At 45.2% G+C, this 18,257-nt stretch overlaps 1 protein-coding gene and 2 long non-coding RNA genes across 8 annotated transcripts in view; 1 reads left to right on the forward strand and 2 right to left on the reverse strand.

Moving 5' to 3' along the window:
* Window positions 1-1,370: 1,370 nt before the first annotated feature.
* The window catches only part of LOC144339339 (uncharacterized), a 42,206-nt gene continuing 25,319 nt past the window's right edge, over window positions 1,371-18,257 (reverse strand). Inside the window, exon 3 of the long non-coding RNA XR_013414302.1 lies at window positions 1,371-1,496. This is a non-coding gene — a long non-coding RNA (uncharacterized LOC144339339). The remainder of the gene's footprint in view (window positions 1,497-18,257) is intronic.
* Window positions 1,532-5,574, forward strand: LOC144339340 (uncharacterized). The gene is made up of 2 exons (XR_013414304.1): window positions 1,532-3,028; window positions 5,352-5,574. It is a non-coding gene; the product is annotated as an uncharacterized LOC144339340 (long non-coding RNA).
* The window catches only part of RAB7A (RAB7A, member RAS oncogene family), an 88,444-nt gene continuing 78,400 nt past the window's right edge, over window positions 8,214-18,257 (reverse strand). For all 6 annotated transcript variants that reach the window (XM_015130099.3, XM_077993672.1, XM_077993676.1 and 3 more), the window contains 3 exons: window positions 16,790-17,008; window positions 15,692-15,820; window positions 8,214-9,677 (listed from right to left, as the gene is read on the reverse strand). In XM_015130099.3, coding sequence (XP_014985585.1) covers window positions 9,582-9,677; window positions 15,692-15,820; window positions 16,790-17,008 — 444 coding nt within the window. In that variant the 3' untranslated portion in view covers window positions 8,214-9,581. The remainder of the gene's footprint in view (window positions 9,678-15,691; window positions 15,821-16,789; window positions 17,009-18,257) is intronic.

Below are 18,257 nucleotides of genomic sequence, written 5' to 3' on the forward strand. Positions count from 1 at the left end.
ACAGAGATCTTTTGTGCCCACTGATAGGTCTCTCTGCCCAGCCTGTCATTGTCCAGAGCCATGGGTAGTGGAAGGCGGGAAGTACAGGCTCCTTCCCGGCTTCTGCAGAAGCCCTGGGCCAAAGGCCTCTGCTGAGGGCATCCAGCGCTGTGTGCTTCTTCACCCTGGCCACACCCTCAAATCATCGGGTGAGCCTTCAACACACCCAGACCAAGGAAATCCATGGCGCTGAAGGTGGGGGAAAAAAGCAAAGCATGAAGTTTTCTTAAAGCCCCAGCTCTCCAGTGAGTTTCCTGCCTTGGTGCTCCTGGAGATGTTGTCTGGGCAGCTCAGGGGCCTGCAGCCCTGCCTGGGGCAGAGCTCCAGGGACTTGCAGGGTCAAAGGTGCCTGGGGCAAGCTTCCCAGCATCCCAGTCTCCACACTGGCCTCAATGGATGTGAGGAAAGGAAGGCCACTGACTTTCCAGGTCCCTGCTCCGCTGGGGAGAGTGCCTGGGGAAGGGCTTCTCTGCACTACCTACAGCCTCCTTCAGCAACAAAGCTGGCTGGAGTTGCCAGGAGATGCTTGCACAGCTTTAAGGCCCAAGAAATGAGTCCTAACTCATGTGTCCCCCGAAACTGAGTAAAAATTTCTGGCCCCCACCCTGATTCGGAGCCGAGTTCCAGAAATGTGTGGGGGTGAAGCCTCATTTTCAAGTTCATGGGCTTTAGGCACTCATTGATCTTTGACTTTTTTCACTCAGCAGTTTCCTTTTTTTTCAATTAAAAAACGTATAAAACTTGCAAAAAATTTACCTTCTTGTCAATTCCAGCATCATTAAATATATTCACAATGTTGTGCAAACATCACCACTGTTCACTTCCAAAACTTCCATCATCCCCAACAGAAACTGTGTACCCTTTAAAGAGTAATTCTCCACTCCCCACCCCCGCACTCTGTTCTACTTTTTGTCTTTTATGAATTTTCCTCTTCTAGGTACTTCCTAAGAGTGGAATGATACAGTATTTGTCCTCCTGTGTCTATTTCACTTAGAATAATGTTTTTCCTTTAGAGATAGGATCTCACTCTGTTGCCCAGGCTGGAGTGCAGCGGCACAATCACAGCTCACTGCAGCCTTTCTAGGCTCAAGCAATCCTCCCGCCTCAGCCTCCAAGTAGCTGGTACTACAGGTGCGTGCCACCACACCTGGCTAATATTATTTTTTGTAGAGATAGGGTCACACTAAGTTGCCTAGGCCAGTTGGAACTCCTGGGCTCAAATGATCCTCCCACCTTGGCCTCACAAAACGCTGGGATTACAGGAGTGAGCCGCTGCTCTCGGCCTTGGAATAATGTTTTGAAGTCTCACATATACTGCAGCATGACTCAGATTTGTTTTTTTTTGAGACGGAGTCTAGCTCTGTCACCCAGGCTGGAGTGCAGTGGCATGATCTCAGCTCACTGCAACCTCCGCCTTTCGGATTCAAATGATTCTCCTGCCTCAGTTTCCCGAGTAGCTGGGATTACAGGCGTGTGCCACCACACCCAACTAATTTTTGTATTTTTAGTAGAGATGGGGTTTCACCATGTTGGCCAGGATGGTCTCGATCTCTTGACCTCATGATCCACCTGCCTTAGCCTCACAAAGTGCTGGGCTTACAGGCATGAGCCACCGCTCCTGGCCTTACTCCTTATGAATAATATTCCATTCTATATACATATCACATTGTGTTTATCTATTCCTGTTGATGGACACTAGTTTCCACTTTTTGGCTAATGTAAATAATGTTACCATGAACATGGGTGTGCAAGTATCTCTCTGAATCCCAGCTTTCAATTCTCTTGGGTACACATCTCAAGAGGGGAGTTGCTGGTCCCATGGTAATTCCATGTTTCTCTTTTGGAGGAATCACCAGACTATTGTCCAAAGTGGCTGCACTGTTTTACATTCCCACCAGTAAAGCACAAGGTTTCTGATTTCTCCACATCTTCACTAACACTTGTTGTTTTTTGTGTTAAGTAGCTCAGTGTGGTTTTGATTTGCATTTTCTGGTGGACTGACAGTGATCATTGTATCTTCTTTGGAGAAATATATATTTAAGTCCTTCACTCATTGTTGAATCACTTTTTAAAACTGAGTTGTAGGACTTCTTTATATATTCTGGATATTAATCCCTTATGAGATATATGATGAGTTTTTACTCTTTATAGTGTCCTTTGCGGCACAAAATTTTTTAATTTTCATGATGTCCAATTTATCTGTTTTCTTTTGTTGCCTGTGTTTTTAAAGTCATATCAAATAAATTACTGCCAAATCCATTGTCATGAAGCTTTCCCCCTATTCAAAGGGTTTTACAGTTTTAGCTCTGACACTTAGGTCTTTGATCCAGTTCAAGTTAGTTTTTGTATACGGTGCAAGGTTAAGACTCCAACTTCATTCTTTGCAGATGGGTATGGGTATCCGTATCCCAGCACAATTTGATGAAAAACCTGTCTTTTCCCCATTGAATGGTCTTGGCACCCTTGTCAAAAATCAATAGACCATAGATGTGAGGGTAGTTTCCTTTTACCTGGGAGTGCAGTTAGAGAATCAAGTGACTTAACAAAACCTTGGTGATCTCTCCAAGACAACCTAAGTTAATGTCTAGAGTTGGAGGATCCTGTTCTACGGCAAGGAATGAAATTTGGCAAGAAGTTTCCCTGTCCTTCCACAACTTAGACAGTACCCCAGCAGGCAATCCTGGGAGTGCAGAGATGACTAGGGACCCAGGGTACTTTTATTTTATTTTTTCTGAGACGGAGTCTTGCTCAGTTGCCCAGGCTGGAGTGCAGTAGAGCAATCTTTGTTCACTGCAAGCTCCGCCTCCTGGGTTCACGTCATTCTCCTGCCTCAGCCTCCCAAGCAGCTGGGACTATAGGCGCCGACCGCTACGCCCGGCTAAATTTTTTTTTTTTTTTTTGTATTTTTAGCAGAGACAGGGTTTCACCATGTTAGCCAGGATGGTCTCGATCTCCTGACCTCGTGATCCACCCGCCTTGGCCTCCCAAAGTGCTGGATTACAGGCATGAGCGTTCGGCCTAGGACCCAGGGTACTTTTATAAACCACAAGCCAAGCTTGCTTCTGAAAGCAGAAGCAACAGATACCAATGGAAACCCAATTACTGAATTCACCACCTCCATACAATATGCCATCCAGAGTGGCCTTTTCCTCCTCTAAGCTAGGGATTTTTTATAGCCTTTACCCTTTCTCTTTCCTGGCATAAAATAGGGAGTAATAATACACCCACGGACTACGATTAGAACCCAAAAAACTAACAAAATTCCAGTTCTGGCTCCCTTCCATGAAACGACAAAAATAAGCAAAAAGGGGCATCTTTAGCCCTGCAATGTGAATGGAGGCAGGACTTCTGGCAAAGGGAAGGGGTACTGTGAGGAAGGGCATTATGAAGGCACATGGTTCCTCTCCTTAAAGGAAAGAGGTGGGGACAGGATGTGCCATGCTGGCAGTTTTGGGTTCTCCTCCAGACTTCCAGTATCTTCTACCTAGCCAGGAAACTCAGGACATGGAAACTCGGTAGTCACTGTGGACCAGGCTGAGCTCACTTGGCAGAGCAGCAGCACTCAGCGCACCACATCCCAAAGCCCGGTCTCTCGGAGCACGCGCATTCCACTTGGAAGCTGCCAGGCCGCCCTCAGACACAAGTTGGTTTCTTAGCATGGGAGCCAGGCAAGCAAGTTTTAAATAAGGTGGGTCCTCAATTAGTGGTCACTATGAGAAATTCGGGAGTGTGATCGAAGTGTTGCACTTTCTTCCAATTTTTTAAAAAACAAACTAGAGTTGGATTTTGTGTGCTATCTTCCCATTTACAAATATTGGTTGGATGTATGTAGGGAAAGTGGGTCAAACAAAATCTGTGCAGTGTTGCAATTCAGTGGCGGCAGTGGTGGGGAAGGCTAGAGCATATATTTGAGATCTTTAATTTTTTTTTTTTTTTGAGATGGAGTTTCGCTCTGTCGTCCAGGCTGGAGTGGCACTATCTCTGCTCACTGCAAGCTCCGCCTCCTGGGTTCATGCCATTCTCCTGCCTCAGCCTCCTGAGTAGCTGGGACTACAAGCGCCTGCCACCATGCTTGGCTAATTATTTGTATTTTTAGTAGAGATGGGATTTCTCCATGTTAGCCAGGATGGTCTCAATCTCCTGACCCCAAATGATGCACCTGCCTTGGCCTCCCAAAGTACTGGGATTACAGGCATGAGCCACCATGTCTGGCTGAGATCTTTAATTTTTTTTAAGGCCAAACTTTTTCCTGTCTCTTAGGAACCAGCTGTGGACCTTACACATTTGTGGTTCATAAAATATTTAAGGAAATACTTTTACACCAGTTCAACTCCAGCTACGCGTTAGAATCACCTGGAGAGGCTTTAGTTAAGTAAAGAAAACAAAACAAGGCCAGGCGCGGTGGCTCACCCCTGTAATCCCAGCACTTTGGGAGGCCGAGGCAGGTGGATCACGAGGTCAGGAGATTGAGACCATCCTGGCGAACATGGTGAAACCCCATCTCTACTGAAAATACAAAAAAATTAGCCGGGCGTGGTGGCGGGGGCCTGTAGTCCCAGCTTCTTAGAGAGGCTGAAGCAGGTGAATGGCGTTAACCCGGGAGGCGGCGGAGCTTGCAGTGAGCGGAGATCGCACCACTGCACTCCAGCCTGGGCGACAGAGCGAGACTCTGTCTCAAAAAACAGAACAAAACAAAACAAAACAAACTAAGACATGGCTAGAATGATGTTCAAGGTGATAATCAGAGTCAGCCTCAAAGTCATGTCAAGGTCCAAATGGCTCAAGCTCAAGGTAAAGTTGAAACTTACGGTGTGATATGGTCAGAATGCTAGTCAGCACCAGGACAAGGTTGGGTCCAAGGTCATACCAGTGCTAAGGATTAGAGCCAAGAGGATCAAGGTCATTTGAAGGTCAGAGCAGTTCAAAGGCAGACTATCATCAATGGCAGGATGACTAAGGTTAACTTAAGAATGGTTAAAGTCAGCTAGATTCAGGTATAAACTTAGGGGAAGTATAAACTTATGGCCAGGACAATGTTCAGGGTTGGCTTCAGATTCAGATTCAGGGCTATGAAAAGCATCAGCGCGTACTGGATTCAAAATCAATCAAGGTCAGTTTCAAGGGCAAGTTTAAAATGAGGGCAAAACATGGTCAGGGTGATGGTTAGGATGAGGACAAGGGTCAGAATTAGGGCTAGATTCAAATTCAAGGTCAAGTTCATGCTTATTTCAGCTTAAGGTCAGGATGATTGTGTATGAGATTCAAGATCAGGATCAACACACCTGTAATCTCAGCACTTTGGGAGGCCAAAGTGGGCGAATCATTTGAGGTCGCGAGTTTGAGACCAGCCCAGCTAACATGGTGAAACCCTCTCTACTAAAAAATACAAAATGTAGCTAGGTGTGGTGGTGCACACCTGTAATCCTGGCTACCCAGGAGGCTGAGGCAGGATAATCGCTTGAACCCAGGAGGCGGAGGTTGTGGTGAGCTGAGATCACTCACACTACTGCATTCCAGCCTGGGTGACAGAGTGAGACTCCGTTTAAAAAAAAAAAAAAAAAGTCAAGGTCAGGACATGTGGGTCAGTTTCAAAGTTAATCCAAGGTCACCTCAAGGGGATCAAAGTCAGGATGATCGTAAGTGTAAATCAATTAGAATGAGTCTAATGTGCTAATGAAAAGAATCGATATTAGTACAAGTACATCCAGTCTCAATCATTTGATTCATGTAACTCCTAATTGCATGCGACTGACAACTGAGAGGAAGGTAAGCAGGACACATACATTCCTCTCTAGGGCATGTTCTTACTGCAAGGTAGAGTGAACCAAGATGCACCTACTTCGTGCTATTGGAAGCCATCATTTTCAGTGCAAAAAAGCTTAGTCTCAGATCTCTAAGGTGAAATCTTATTGCTGGTCAATGTTAACGGACATGAATGTAAACAATGCAATACACATTAACCTCAAAGGCATATTCTTACTAAAAGATGAGTGAAATCAGAATGAACCCCAGTAGGAGTTTGGATGAGAATTCCTGTTAGTACAACAAACTCAGGCATTCTTCTTAAAACCAAATCCTCATAGCTTCTTGGGGGAGATAAAAGTCGGCACAGCAACACACACTCACATGGAGACAGAATAAGCTGGGATCTGAGGAAGGAGTACTACTGAAACAAGTACATATTAGTACAACAAACTCATTCCCAGATGTCCTTTCCAAAACTTTTTTTTTTTTTGAGATGGAGTCTCACTCTGTTGCCCAGGCTGGAGTGTAGTGGCACAATCTTAGCTCACTGCAACCTCTGCCTTCCGGGTTCAAGCAATTCTCCTGCCTCAGCCTCCCAAGTAGCTGCAACTACAGGCGCCTACCACCATGCCCAGCTAAATTTTGTATTTTTATTAGAGATGAGGTTTTGCCATGTTTCCCAGGCTGCTCTCAAGCCCCTGGCCTCAGGTAATCCACCCACCTCGACCTCCCAAAGTGCTGGAATTACAGGTGTGAGCCAGTGTGCCTGGCCAAAAGTAACTTCTGATTACTTGTTAGAGCAAACTGAGATGGATGTAAACACAGCAACACACTCATCTCTCATTCTCACCTCGAGGCAAATACAAATGAACTCAAACAATCCATAGTACTGCAGACAAACTCAGTCCCAGATATTCTTCTCAGAAGTATATCCTTACTGCTTATTGCAGCAAAATGACAAGTTCCCTTCTTTTGAGAGAAAACACATGCTTATGCTGAATCTACATAGGAATATAGAAAAAGGCACTGTGTTGATGCAGAGCTCAGTCTCAGCCATGGCTTCCTACTGTAGTTAAGCTGAATCCCTTAGATAAACATTATACAATTTAGGGTTGTAATATGACACCAACCTCAGCCATCAGGCTGATGGGACATGAGACTAATTAGTCCCAGGTCAGAGAGTAAGACCTATTGTCATAGTAGGGTTCCATATTAGCTTCAAAGTCAGGTGATTAGGGTCAGGAGGTGGGTCAGAGTCAAGGTTATTCAACAGTGATCATGTTTAGGGTAAAGTCAGTCAGTTCAAAGCCAAAGCCGTTAAAATTAAGGTAAGCTATGGTAAGGACAATGGTTGAAATCAGAGTCAATTAAAGATTACATTCATCTTAAGCTAAGTAATGTCAGGATGATCATCAGTTTAGGATAAAGGTCAAGCAGATCAGAAGTCAAGGTCCATTTTAATGTCACATACAAGGTCAAGACCAGTGTAACACAATCAGAGGAACAGACGCCTGATTTGCAGAGGTGAGCATCACACAAGAGTCCACACACTGTGGCCCAGTCACTGGGCCCCAAGCTGGGGCCCTCTAGAGTACAAACACCTGATGAGGCCCAAACAAAATACAGGACCAGAGAAGATTTAAGCCATGCGCCACCAGCCAGGGTGAAATCGCACTGTGGATAATCTCACATTGTGCAGCATCTGAGCTTCTAAACTACGCTATTTTTAACACATAAAGTACATGCCAAGAGGAGCCATGAGGAAATAAACCAGCTGAGGAGCCTGAGAAGTAGAAATGTAAAAAAGTGTAGCAAAGTAGAATTCAAGATCTAAGTCAATGAGGTACTTCTGCAGAACCTAAAGTGACCCACGGCCTGAACTACTACTATTTTAATAAAATTGCTTCTAAGTGGGATCTATTCCATTCCAGGTAGGGGTTTACATATGTTGGAATACAGGGTCTCTGCTGCCAAATCTTCCTCTCCTGTGACAAATGCAGAATTATACATCTAAGTGTTAGCAACTAGGTCAACTAAAAATAAAACACATAACACACGAATAGGTTACAGTTACACCTACAGGATATGCATGGCTCAGAGGTCCCCAGCAGTTTGTGGTTGATCTTCTAAAGGGACAATGCTTTCTCCATCCATGGTTAAACTACCCACCCCTCTCCCCTCAAACAACAACAACACTGCGATTAAACTACCCACCCCTCTCCCCTCAAACAACAACAACAACAACAAAACAACTAGGGACAGGCACTACAGGACCAGATATGAGAGGGCCTTTCTGCCTCGAAGCACCACACATGCCCATTTATGGAGGGCTCCTTGCTGGATAAGGCATTGGCTATGATTAACTCATGTGGTCTCTACTGAGTCAAGGCTCTCAAAGAAGGAAAAAAAGACATGGCAAAGGCAGATGATCATTGTTCTTGTTCAATTTTATTGGCATTGCGTTCATCTCTTTACAGAAGAACTCAGCCCACACCCTAGAATGTAGACCTTTGGAAAAAGGAGAAGTGCTCCATTAAGCAAGCTACAATGCGGGGGCAGATCCTAGGAAGGGAGCAGAACTGCCAGGGTTCCAACCAAAGAAACAGGTTAATTAATAATGGGCAATATCGGGGAGATGGGTGGGGAAAAGGAGAAAAAGCTCCGCTAACCTAAGGATACCACAACCCTGAAAGGAGCGCCTTCTAGAACAAAGGTAAAAATCACTAGGACAGATCTGTGAGGGTTTTCCTTTCGCTCTCATAGTAGGATGTTGATCTAACAGGGGAGTTTTGAAGTGTGGAGCAGGGGGGAAAAAAAGAAAGAAAATGAGAATTTTAATTTTTGAAATAACGGCAATTTATCCATTGCACATACCACTGTATTATGCAAATCAACCTTTTGGAAAATTTAGACACAGAAGGGAACTAGACAGTTTTCCCCCTGGAGAGATGAAAAGCTTTTTGGCTCTTAAGTCTTTGATAAAAGGCGTACATAATTCTTGTGTCTACTGTACAGAATACTGCCGCTAGCTGGATTTCCCAATTCTGAGTAACACTCTGCAATCCAAACAGGGTTCAACCCTCCATCTTACATGCCTGCATTACAGGACTTAAACACATAATCCAAGAATTTCTTACACTAATTTATACATTTTAATTGGTTGCATATATTAACATGTACTATAAGATTCTTTTCTAAGAAGCATTACATAATAAATGGATACTGTAAAAAGATCTGATTAGTTAAAAGTAACAAGCATTAACAGATAGATACATACAAAACTCAGCCTGATCAGACTGGGTGTGAGCCTGTAATGGGGCATGGGGCACCAGCCTTCCCAAGGGGTAGCCTTCAAGGAGGGAGGGGAAAGGGGAGGTAAAAAGACCACAAGACCGTTAAAAAAAAATTAGACACAGATTAACTGTAAACAGTTCTCTCTCTCTCCAGTGGACAAAAAGAATAAGCTTCCAATGCCAACTCCATATCAGAATGACATCCACCGCTGGCCTGTCCTGCTGCCATACACGCGGGCTCATGTGGGTGGGCAGGCAGACCCCAAGAGCCATCACGGGCAGGGGCTGGAGTTTGATTACGTCAGGGGTGTGTGTGTGTGTGTGTGTGTGTGTGTGTGTGTGACATGTGGGGTGTAACTATGTTTGATGGGGTTTTCTTTTGGCAGCTGGATGTGAGAGATCAATGTATGTTTTGTTTGGAAGAGGAGGAGAGGGGAATTGTGTTGAAGGCCTACGTGTGTTCTTGGTTTGTGAAGGACTCTGTGCTCAACTCTCACTGCCCCCTCAGCAACTGCAGCTTTCTGCCGAGGCCTTGGCCCGGTCATTCTTGTCCAGTTTGATAGGTTCAGGGAATTCGTTGTACAGCTCCACCTCCGTTTCCTGGACAAGGAGACAGAGAAAGGTTGGTTATTCAGGGAATTGAAACATTTCAGCCCTCATTGCGGGCCCTTTCTGCCCAGGAGGGGCTCACTTCTGCTTGGGCAAGCAGAGTGGGTGGGGAGCTGTGGAGCAGAGCCTGCCCACGCAGTTAAGGGAACACTCTGGCAGAAGGTGCCATGCTCAGGAAGTAGCAAGAGAAAAAGATTTTGTGACAACTCCAGGTCAATGTGAAGAGAGGAGTCCTGCCAGGAGACGCATCAGTCTGCACTGAGCAATCAGGACAGAAGTTCACATACGTTCTCAATCAGATCATGATCTGGGAGCTCTGGGACCACATCCACATCCAGTTCAGATGCTTTCTGTATGTTCCCTATAGTTGACAATGGTTGACAATGGTGTGGACTTCTAGCTTCTCAAACATCTGGCAACCCTCAGCCAGTATGTGCACGAGGTGAAGTGGCTGGAGTTGAGTATGAGCTGCCCTCTCAACCTGGAACACTCCTTCTACCTCCCCATCTTCCATACACTTTTCTGGACCAATGGCCTCTGCTTTGGTCTCTTTTTTCTTCCAAAGGTTTAGCAGAGTTTTGTCTCCCAAATGCTGCAGGCCTAGAAAGGCAGCTGTGAATGAATTTTATTACCATCTGTGACAAGTGTCAGAACAGATGGACTATGGTCATTTTAGTGGGACTTAGCTAAAGTAACATGTTTCCAATGAGGAGTAGCATTCTACTTTTGGGTGCAGGAAAACAATGTCACTTAAACATTGAGCACTTGTGTGCCAGTGACTGTTTTAGGATTTGCAGATAAAGCAGGAACTGTTTCTATTCATTAAAAGTTATCTAGGAAAAAAATCATTCCATTCACAATAGCTATAAAAGTATAACACATCTAGGAATACATACTTAAAAAAATAACAGCTTTGGCTGAGCATGGTGGCTCATGCCTGTAATCCCAACACTTTGGAAGGCCGAGGCAGGTGGATCACCTGAGGTCAGGAGTTCAAGACCAGCCTGGCCAACATGGTGAAACCCCGTTTCTACTAAAAATACAGAAATTAGCCGGGCATGGTGGCAAGCACCTATAATCCTAGCTACTCAGGCGGCTGAGGCAGGATAATTGCTTGAACCCAGGAGGTCGAGGTTGCAGTGAACCAAGATGGTGCCACTGCACTCCTAATAGCTTTATTGGGTTTTAACTCACATGCCATAAAGTGTACAATTCAATGGTTTTTAGTATATTCAGAAAGTTGGGCAACCATCAACATTAACTCTAAAATACTCTCATCACCCCCCTCAAAAAAACCCTATGCCCATTAGTAGTTCCTTCCCACTCCCATTCTACACCATCCTGGACCCAGCAACCACTGATCTACTGTCTCAATAGACTTGCCTATTATTCTGGACACTTAATTTTTAAACATTATTTATTTTAATTTTCCCCATTTCTTCTAGTGGACTGCAATTTCTGTTTTTGTTTTGTTTTGTTTTGTTTTGAGGCAGAGTCTCGCTCAGTCACCCAGACTGGAGTGCAATGGCATGATCACAGCTCACTGTAGCCTCTAACTCCTGGACTCATACAATCCTCCAGTCTTGGTCTCCCAAGTAGCTGGAACTATAAGCTCATGCCACCACGCCTAGATAATTTTTAATTTTTAGTAGAGATGGGGCCTTGCTATGTTGCCCAAGATGGTCTCAAACTCCTGGTTTCAAGCGATCCTCCAGCCTCAGCCTCCCAAAGTGCTGTGATTTTAGGCAGGAGCCACTGCATCCGGGCTGGACATTTCACTGAAATGGAATCATACAACATACGGTCTTTTTACAACTGGCTTCCTTCGCTTAGCACCCATGTGGCAGCAGGTGTCACTACTTCATTCCTTCTTATAGCTGAATAATATTAGAATGCATGGATAAGCTGTCCTTTGTTTATTCACTTATCAGTTGATGGACATTTGAGTTGTTCTTACTTTTTGGCTGTTACAAATAGCGACATTTTATATTGCCACTAGTACCTAGGAATATGTTTACTGTGAAAGGCAAAGGATCCTATTATAAATCAATTATAGCTTGGGTGTGTCTGTAGTCCTACCTACTTAAGAGGCTATGGTGGAAAGATCACTGGACCCCAGAAGTTGGAGGCTACAGTGAATGATGATTGCACCACTGCGTATCAGCCTGACAGAGCAAGACCCTGTCTCTTTAAAAAAAAAAAAAAAAAAAAAAATCAATCAATCTTACTGAAGGAACAGAAACAAGACCTAAAATAGATTCATGGGTGGAATGTTTTGTTTTTTTGAGATGGAGTTTTGCTCTTGTTGCCCAGGCTGGAGTGCAATGGTGCAATCTCAGCTCACTGCAACCTCCGCCTCCCAGGTTCAAGCAATTCTCCTGCCTCAGCATCCTACGTAGCTGGGATTACAGGTGCCCACCACCACGCCCAGCTAATTTTTTGTATTTTTAGTAGAGATGGGGTTTCACAATGTTGGCCAGGTTGGTCTCGAACTCCTGACCTCAGGTGATCCACCTGCCTCGGCCTCCCAAAGTGCTGGGATTACAGGTGTGAGCCACCGCACCCGGCCGGGCAGAATGTTTGTGTTCCTCCAAAATTCCTGTGTTGAAGCCCTAACCCTTCAGGTGGCTGTATTTGGAGTAAGGAAGGAATGAAGGTTAAATGAGGTTGCAGGGTGGGGTCCTGATCTGAGAGAATTCGTGTCCTTTCAAGAAGAGGTGACACCACAGACACCTTACTCATATGTCCTCTCTCTGTGCACACAGCAGAAAGGGCATGGGAGGACACAGTGAGAAGACAGCAGTCTGTGAGCCCAGAAGAGCGCCCTCACCAGAAACAAAATGTGCCAGCATCTTGCTCATGGACTTCCAGCCTTCAGAACTGTGAGAAAACAAAATGTCTGTTGTTGGACCCACCCATGTTGTGGGGTTTTGTTAACGCAGCCTGAGCAGACTAATGCAACAGTTGCAACAAAACTGCAATCAATGGGGAAAAAACAGTGGGCTTGAAGAAAAAAATTCCAATCAAAATCTCAACAGAGTTTTATTTGGGGTGTGGAAGGTAAGAGAGGAAAATCATGGAACTGAAACAAAATTATTAAAAAATAATGTGGCAGGCAGGGCAGGGTGGCTCATGCCTGTAATCCCAGCACTTTGGGAGGCTGAGGTGGGCGGATCACAACATGAGTTTGAGACCAGCCTGGCCAATATGGTGAAACCCTATCTCTACTAAAAAATACCAAAATTAGCCAAGCGTTGTGGCAGATGTCTGTAATCCCAGCTACTTGGGAGGCTGAGGCAGGAGATTCACTTGAACCCGGGAGGCGGAGGTTGCAGTGAGCTGAGATCACGCCATTGCATTCCAGCCTGGGCAACAGAGCAAGACTCTACCTCAAAAAAAAAAAAAAAAAAAGAATGTGGCAAGAGGAAACTTGCCTTATCAGGCAGTGAAATCAAGACAGTCCAGATAAGGGAACATGGCATAGACATCACCAGTACAGACTGGAGAGACCAGAAACAGATCCCAGCACATATGAGCATTTAGCACAGGCCACGGTCTATTCAGGGAGGGAAACGGCTTATGTAACATAGCCGAATGATTTCAAACAACTGGCTGAGCTCTCTGAGAGAAAAGGCAAGTCTCTCTTTCCTGCCATAAGCCAAAACAAATTCCAGCTGAATTAGAGAAAAATCTGATGTAGACACAGGAAACACAGAAACTTAAAATGACATACCCAAATAAAAAATTACTTTTTTCCTATGTTCAAAGGACTTAAAAATACCACAGAGTTGAAAAAGTCACTTGAGATGCAAGTAGAATTAACTTCAATTGACTAGCAGCTCATGAGAACTGAGAGAGGCCCAACCATGTGCTATGTGCTAGCTGTGTGCAGCAGAGAAAATCCAAATGGCTAAGCCCCAGGAAGAGGGACTCAGAGGGAACAGTAGCCACGATGGTGGCAATTTATACACCCAAAGATTGGCAATGTCAGCAGAGTGACAAGTGACACCTATTGCTTGCTGGCAAGGAGGTAGAACAAAGCAAGCCCACGCTGCTGAAATGTTATTCCCCTTGGGGAAAGCAACCTGGCACCCTAACTTATAATAAAACAGACCCTCCAATGTAACAATCTAACTCCTTAGGGGCTAGCTCTAAAAATAAAAGCATAAAGACAACAGGGACAGTAGTGATGGAAGAGAAAAACTCAGACGGTGATGCCAGGCAACAGGGAAACAGGTGGGAAACACTATCCTACACGATTTGGATTTCCATTCCCTTATATGAACATTAAGAAAAACACAACCGTTTATTATTTGTGGGTGAGGGTGGCCAAGTCTGCATCTTGGTCTTTTCCTTACCACTTGAGGGCTCTCCTGGCATTCTGGGTGGAACAATTTCCTCACTGAGTAGGTCTGTCCCTTTCATTCTGGAACACTTAGTGCAGACCCCACTCATGCCAGAATTTCCCTGGTCCTTGGAGCAACCATTCCAAACAACTCTCTGTCCTGCTGAAAGCCATTACCTTCATTCTGCCGGCTTCCTGGAGTCAGCAGAATCTGCCTTGCCCTTCACAGCCACTATGTGCTTCAAGTGCTCTATGCATCCCCCCAAACCTGTCACACCTCTGACCACCCCCAGACCCTGTCTGATGAGGCCTCGTGATCTGCCTTAATCACCACTGCCCCTAACAGAGTTGTACATCAAAACAGACTTTCGGCCGGGCACGGTGGCTCAAGCCTGTAATCCCAGCACTTTGGGAGGCCGAGACGGGCGGATCATGAGGTCAGGAGATCGAGACCATCCTGGCTAATACGGTGAAACCCCGTCTCTACTAAAAAATACAAAAAACTAGCCGGGCGAAGTGGCGGGTGCCTGTAGTCCCAGCTACTCGGGAGGCTGAGGCAGGAGAATGGCGTGAACCCGAGAGGAGGAGCTTGCAGTGAGCTGAGATCCGGCCACTGCACTCCAGCCTGGGTGACAGAGCAAGACTCCGTCTCAAACAAAACAAAACAAAACAAAACAAAACAAAACAAAACAAAAAAAAAAGACTTTCAACTCGCATGAGTGGTTGTATCTAATCACAGAAACAGTAAGTAAGAAATTCTAGGTATTGTATTCCTTGAATAGTTTTCCTACATTTTCTTCCTTGTTTACTTAACTGTTCCTAAGGAAAAAAGTTACCTGTCAGTATGTGAGAGCTGAAAAAGTTGGTCTCATTTAATCTTCATAATCACCCTGCAAAAGCAGGTATTCCCATTTTTCAGGTGAGGGGGTAGAAGTTCGGATATAATTTTATTTTTAATTTTTTTTTTTGAGAAAGAGTCTCACTCTGTCACCCAGGCTGGAGTACAGTGGTGCAATCTTGGCTCACTGCAACCTCTGCCGCCTGGGTTCAAGCAATTCTCCTGCCTCAGCCTCCTGAGTAGCTGGGATTACTGGCAACCCCCACCAGGCCTGGCTAATTTTCTTTTTATTTTTTAGTGGAGATGGGGTTTCACCATGTTGGCCAGGCTGGTCTCAAACTCCTGACCTCAAGTGATCGGCCCGCCTTGGCCTCCCAAACTGCTAGGATTATAGACGTGAGCCACCATGCCTGGCCATAATATATATATTTTTAAGCCCAAACTAGATATAATGATTGGTAGGCAGCAGAGCTGGGATTTGTATTCAAGTTAAGTTCCTTCTTAAATAGAGCAGCAATCTGATCAGGGGTCTCCCAGTGACCTGATCTCCTAATCGCAGCCAAGAAAATAAGAACAAGCCTAGTAAAAGAAGGGCAGTCTCAGTCTTCCCAGCCTCTACATCTTTTAGGTTATTTCCCCAAAGTGGGGTTTCTGGAAGCTTAAGCAGAGCATGTCCTAACCTTCCCAGATGAACACTTAGGGTATTCTGACTACATAGAAAAGAGTGGGTTAGGGAAGAAGATTAAGGGCAGGAGGTCAGGCAGGGACTGGGTCAGTGGTCAGGCATCACAAGAGTGGGCAGGTCAGCTGTGGGAGACCCACCTGCTTAAGTGCATTCCGTGCAATCGTCTGGAACGCCTGCTCCACGTTGATGGCCTCCTTGGCACTGGTCTCAAAGTAGGGAATGTTGTTTTTGCTGTAGCACCAGGCCTGTGCCCGCTTTGTGGCCACCTGAAAGGAGAAGTAGGGTGCACACAGGCTCATGATAGAAGCAGCTAGCACTGACTCCATCCTCCCCAGGAAGTGTCATGGTCCCTCGTCTACAGGTGGTACAGGTGAGGACACAGATGTGGGGAAAGAGGGTGTTGGAAGAGACCAGTAGACCCGTCCAAACTCGCCCTGCTGGCTATGCTCAGGATAGCTAGGATTCAGCTAGAGAGCTCAAAGCCTGTCTCAGTCTACAGCTCATACCTTCTGACCCTCAGTTATACTTAAAAGCCATTTGTGAATGGAGTAAGAAGCCAGTCTGGGAAGAAATGAAGAGTGTTTACTGGGACCTCAGAGATCCCAGGACAGGAAATGCCCAGCAGCTTGGTCTTAAGGTTTAGAGTCCCTTTACCATTACTGCTAGTGTGATGTCACCCATGCCACTCTCACATTCTCATTCCTTCCCCAACCCCTAGCCCATTTTCAGCCAAGAGATAAGGACTAAGTCACTTAGGAAGGGGAGGAAAAAAGATCCATGGTCAGAAATAAACGTAGTCGTAATTAATCAAAGAGTCTATGTTTCCAACAGAAATGATATTTGAAACTATAACTATAGTACAGCAATTTCACTCAAAGCCCAAAGCAATATTCTGCACACATGGAGATCCAAGCACGGCCTGGAGGTACTGGGAGGGCACTACTGAGAATGACAAAACTGAATTCCCTCCTTCAAAGTGCAGAAAGGGAACTGAAGTTGAGATAGCCAAGACAATGGCGTAAAGTCACAGCCAGCTGGGAGCAGGATGGGGACTTAACCCAGGTCACCTGGGTCCCAGTCCTTAAAGGCAGTTGGCCTGAAGGGCTGGCATAGGGTGATGAAGACTCCCACCAGCACCTCCTAGAGCCATGTGAGCTTAGCAGAGAACCCTCCAAATTCACAAGGCCCCTTGGGAGCAAGTGTCTGTGACAATATCTATCATCGTTGGTACTTACTTGTCTGTTTTCGAGGTCAATCTTGTTTCCCAACACAACAAAGGGGAAGTTTTCAGGATCTCGGGGACTGGCCTGGATGAGAAACTCATCTCTCCAGCTATCTAGGGTTTTGAATGTGTTGGGGGCAGTCACATCAAATACCAGAACACAGCAGTCTGCACCTCTGTAGAAGGCCACACCAAGAGACTGGAACCGTTCCTGTCCTGCTGTGTCCCATATCTGTGAGAGACAAAACATTTATTCCTCGGGAGAGTGCTAGGCAGAGCACAAGGAGCATGTATGCAGGGGATGCCAGAAGAAATGGGCTAGATTGTGAGGTCACCCACAAAGACAAATGACACCAGACTTCAGGAAGCAAATTTCAGCACCAGAGTATCCGAAACAATCCTCACAAATATTGTATGTAAGTATGTGTCTGTCTATAAGCAGGTGACACGAGTCCAATCTCCAGGGCGCTAGAAATTTCTTATATCTTGATCCAAGTAGTGGTCACATTTAGGTAAGTGTGTAAAATTTGAACTGTAAATAAAACTTAGGTACTCTGGGAACTTTCTGAGAGCAATGGAAATACAGGGAAGTGAGGTGATGACTCACAAATGATACAGTTCCATTTATGCATTTTACTGTATGAAAAGTTTGCCTAGCCAGGCACAGTGGCTAACCTGAGGTCAGGAGTTTGAGACCAGCCTGACCAACATGGAGAAACCCTGTCTCAACTAAAAATACAAAATTAGTCAGGCGTGGTGGTGCATGCCTGTAATCCCAGCTACTTGGGAGGCTGAGGCAGGAGAATCTCTCGAACCCAGGAGGCGAAGGTTGTGGTGAGCCGAGATCGTGCCACTACCCTCTAGCCTGAGGGACAAGAGCGAAACTCTGTCTCAAAAAAAGAGAGAAAAGTTAGCCTAAACAACAAAAAAGATTAGCATGTTATATTTCATTTGTATTATACCTCAATTAAAAAACAAATGAAAAACTCTTGACAGAAAGAGATCAAGAGAAAGACAATGAGAACACACACCAGATTAACTCCCAGGTACTACTGACCAGCTCTAAGCTGGTCACATCATTCACTGCCATGCTAGGTTTAAGAGCAAGGCTGGGTATATTTACTGCCCTAGATCCGTAACAGGCACTCAAACAGAGCCAGACAAACATGATAACTCAGATATAAGAATGAAGGGCAAAAAAGACAAATTTATCTCTCATGATTCCACTGCCTCTCAGCAGGTTAGGGCACTAAATGTTCCCTTCCCCAGATACAATAAACGAAGTCCACACATGTAGACTAAACAGGATCAGGGCTGCTGGTGGTACTCATTTATGTGCTCTCCTGGTTCTCCAATGTTCTACACTGAATATGTATGCATCTCTGTCAGTGGAGAAATGACCCCATTCTCAAACAAACAAACAAACAAACAAATATACGAACACTTGGCATCCTCCCACACAGGAAGGAGTTCATGTCTTG

This window comes from Macaca mulatta, chromosome 2, assembly GCF_049350105.2.
Source record: "Macaca mulatta isolate MMU2019108-1 chromosome 2, T2T-MMU8v2.0, whole genome shotgun sequence".
Lineage (NCBI taxonomy): Eukaryota > Metazoa > Chordata > Mammalia > Primates > Cercopithecidae > Macaca > Macaca mulatta.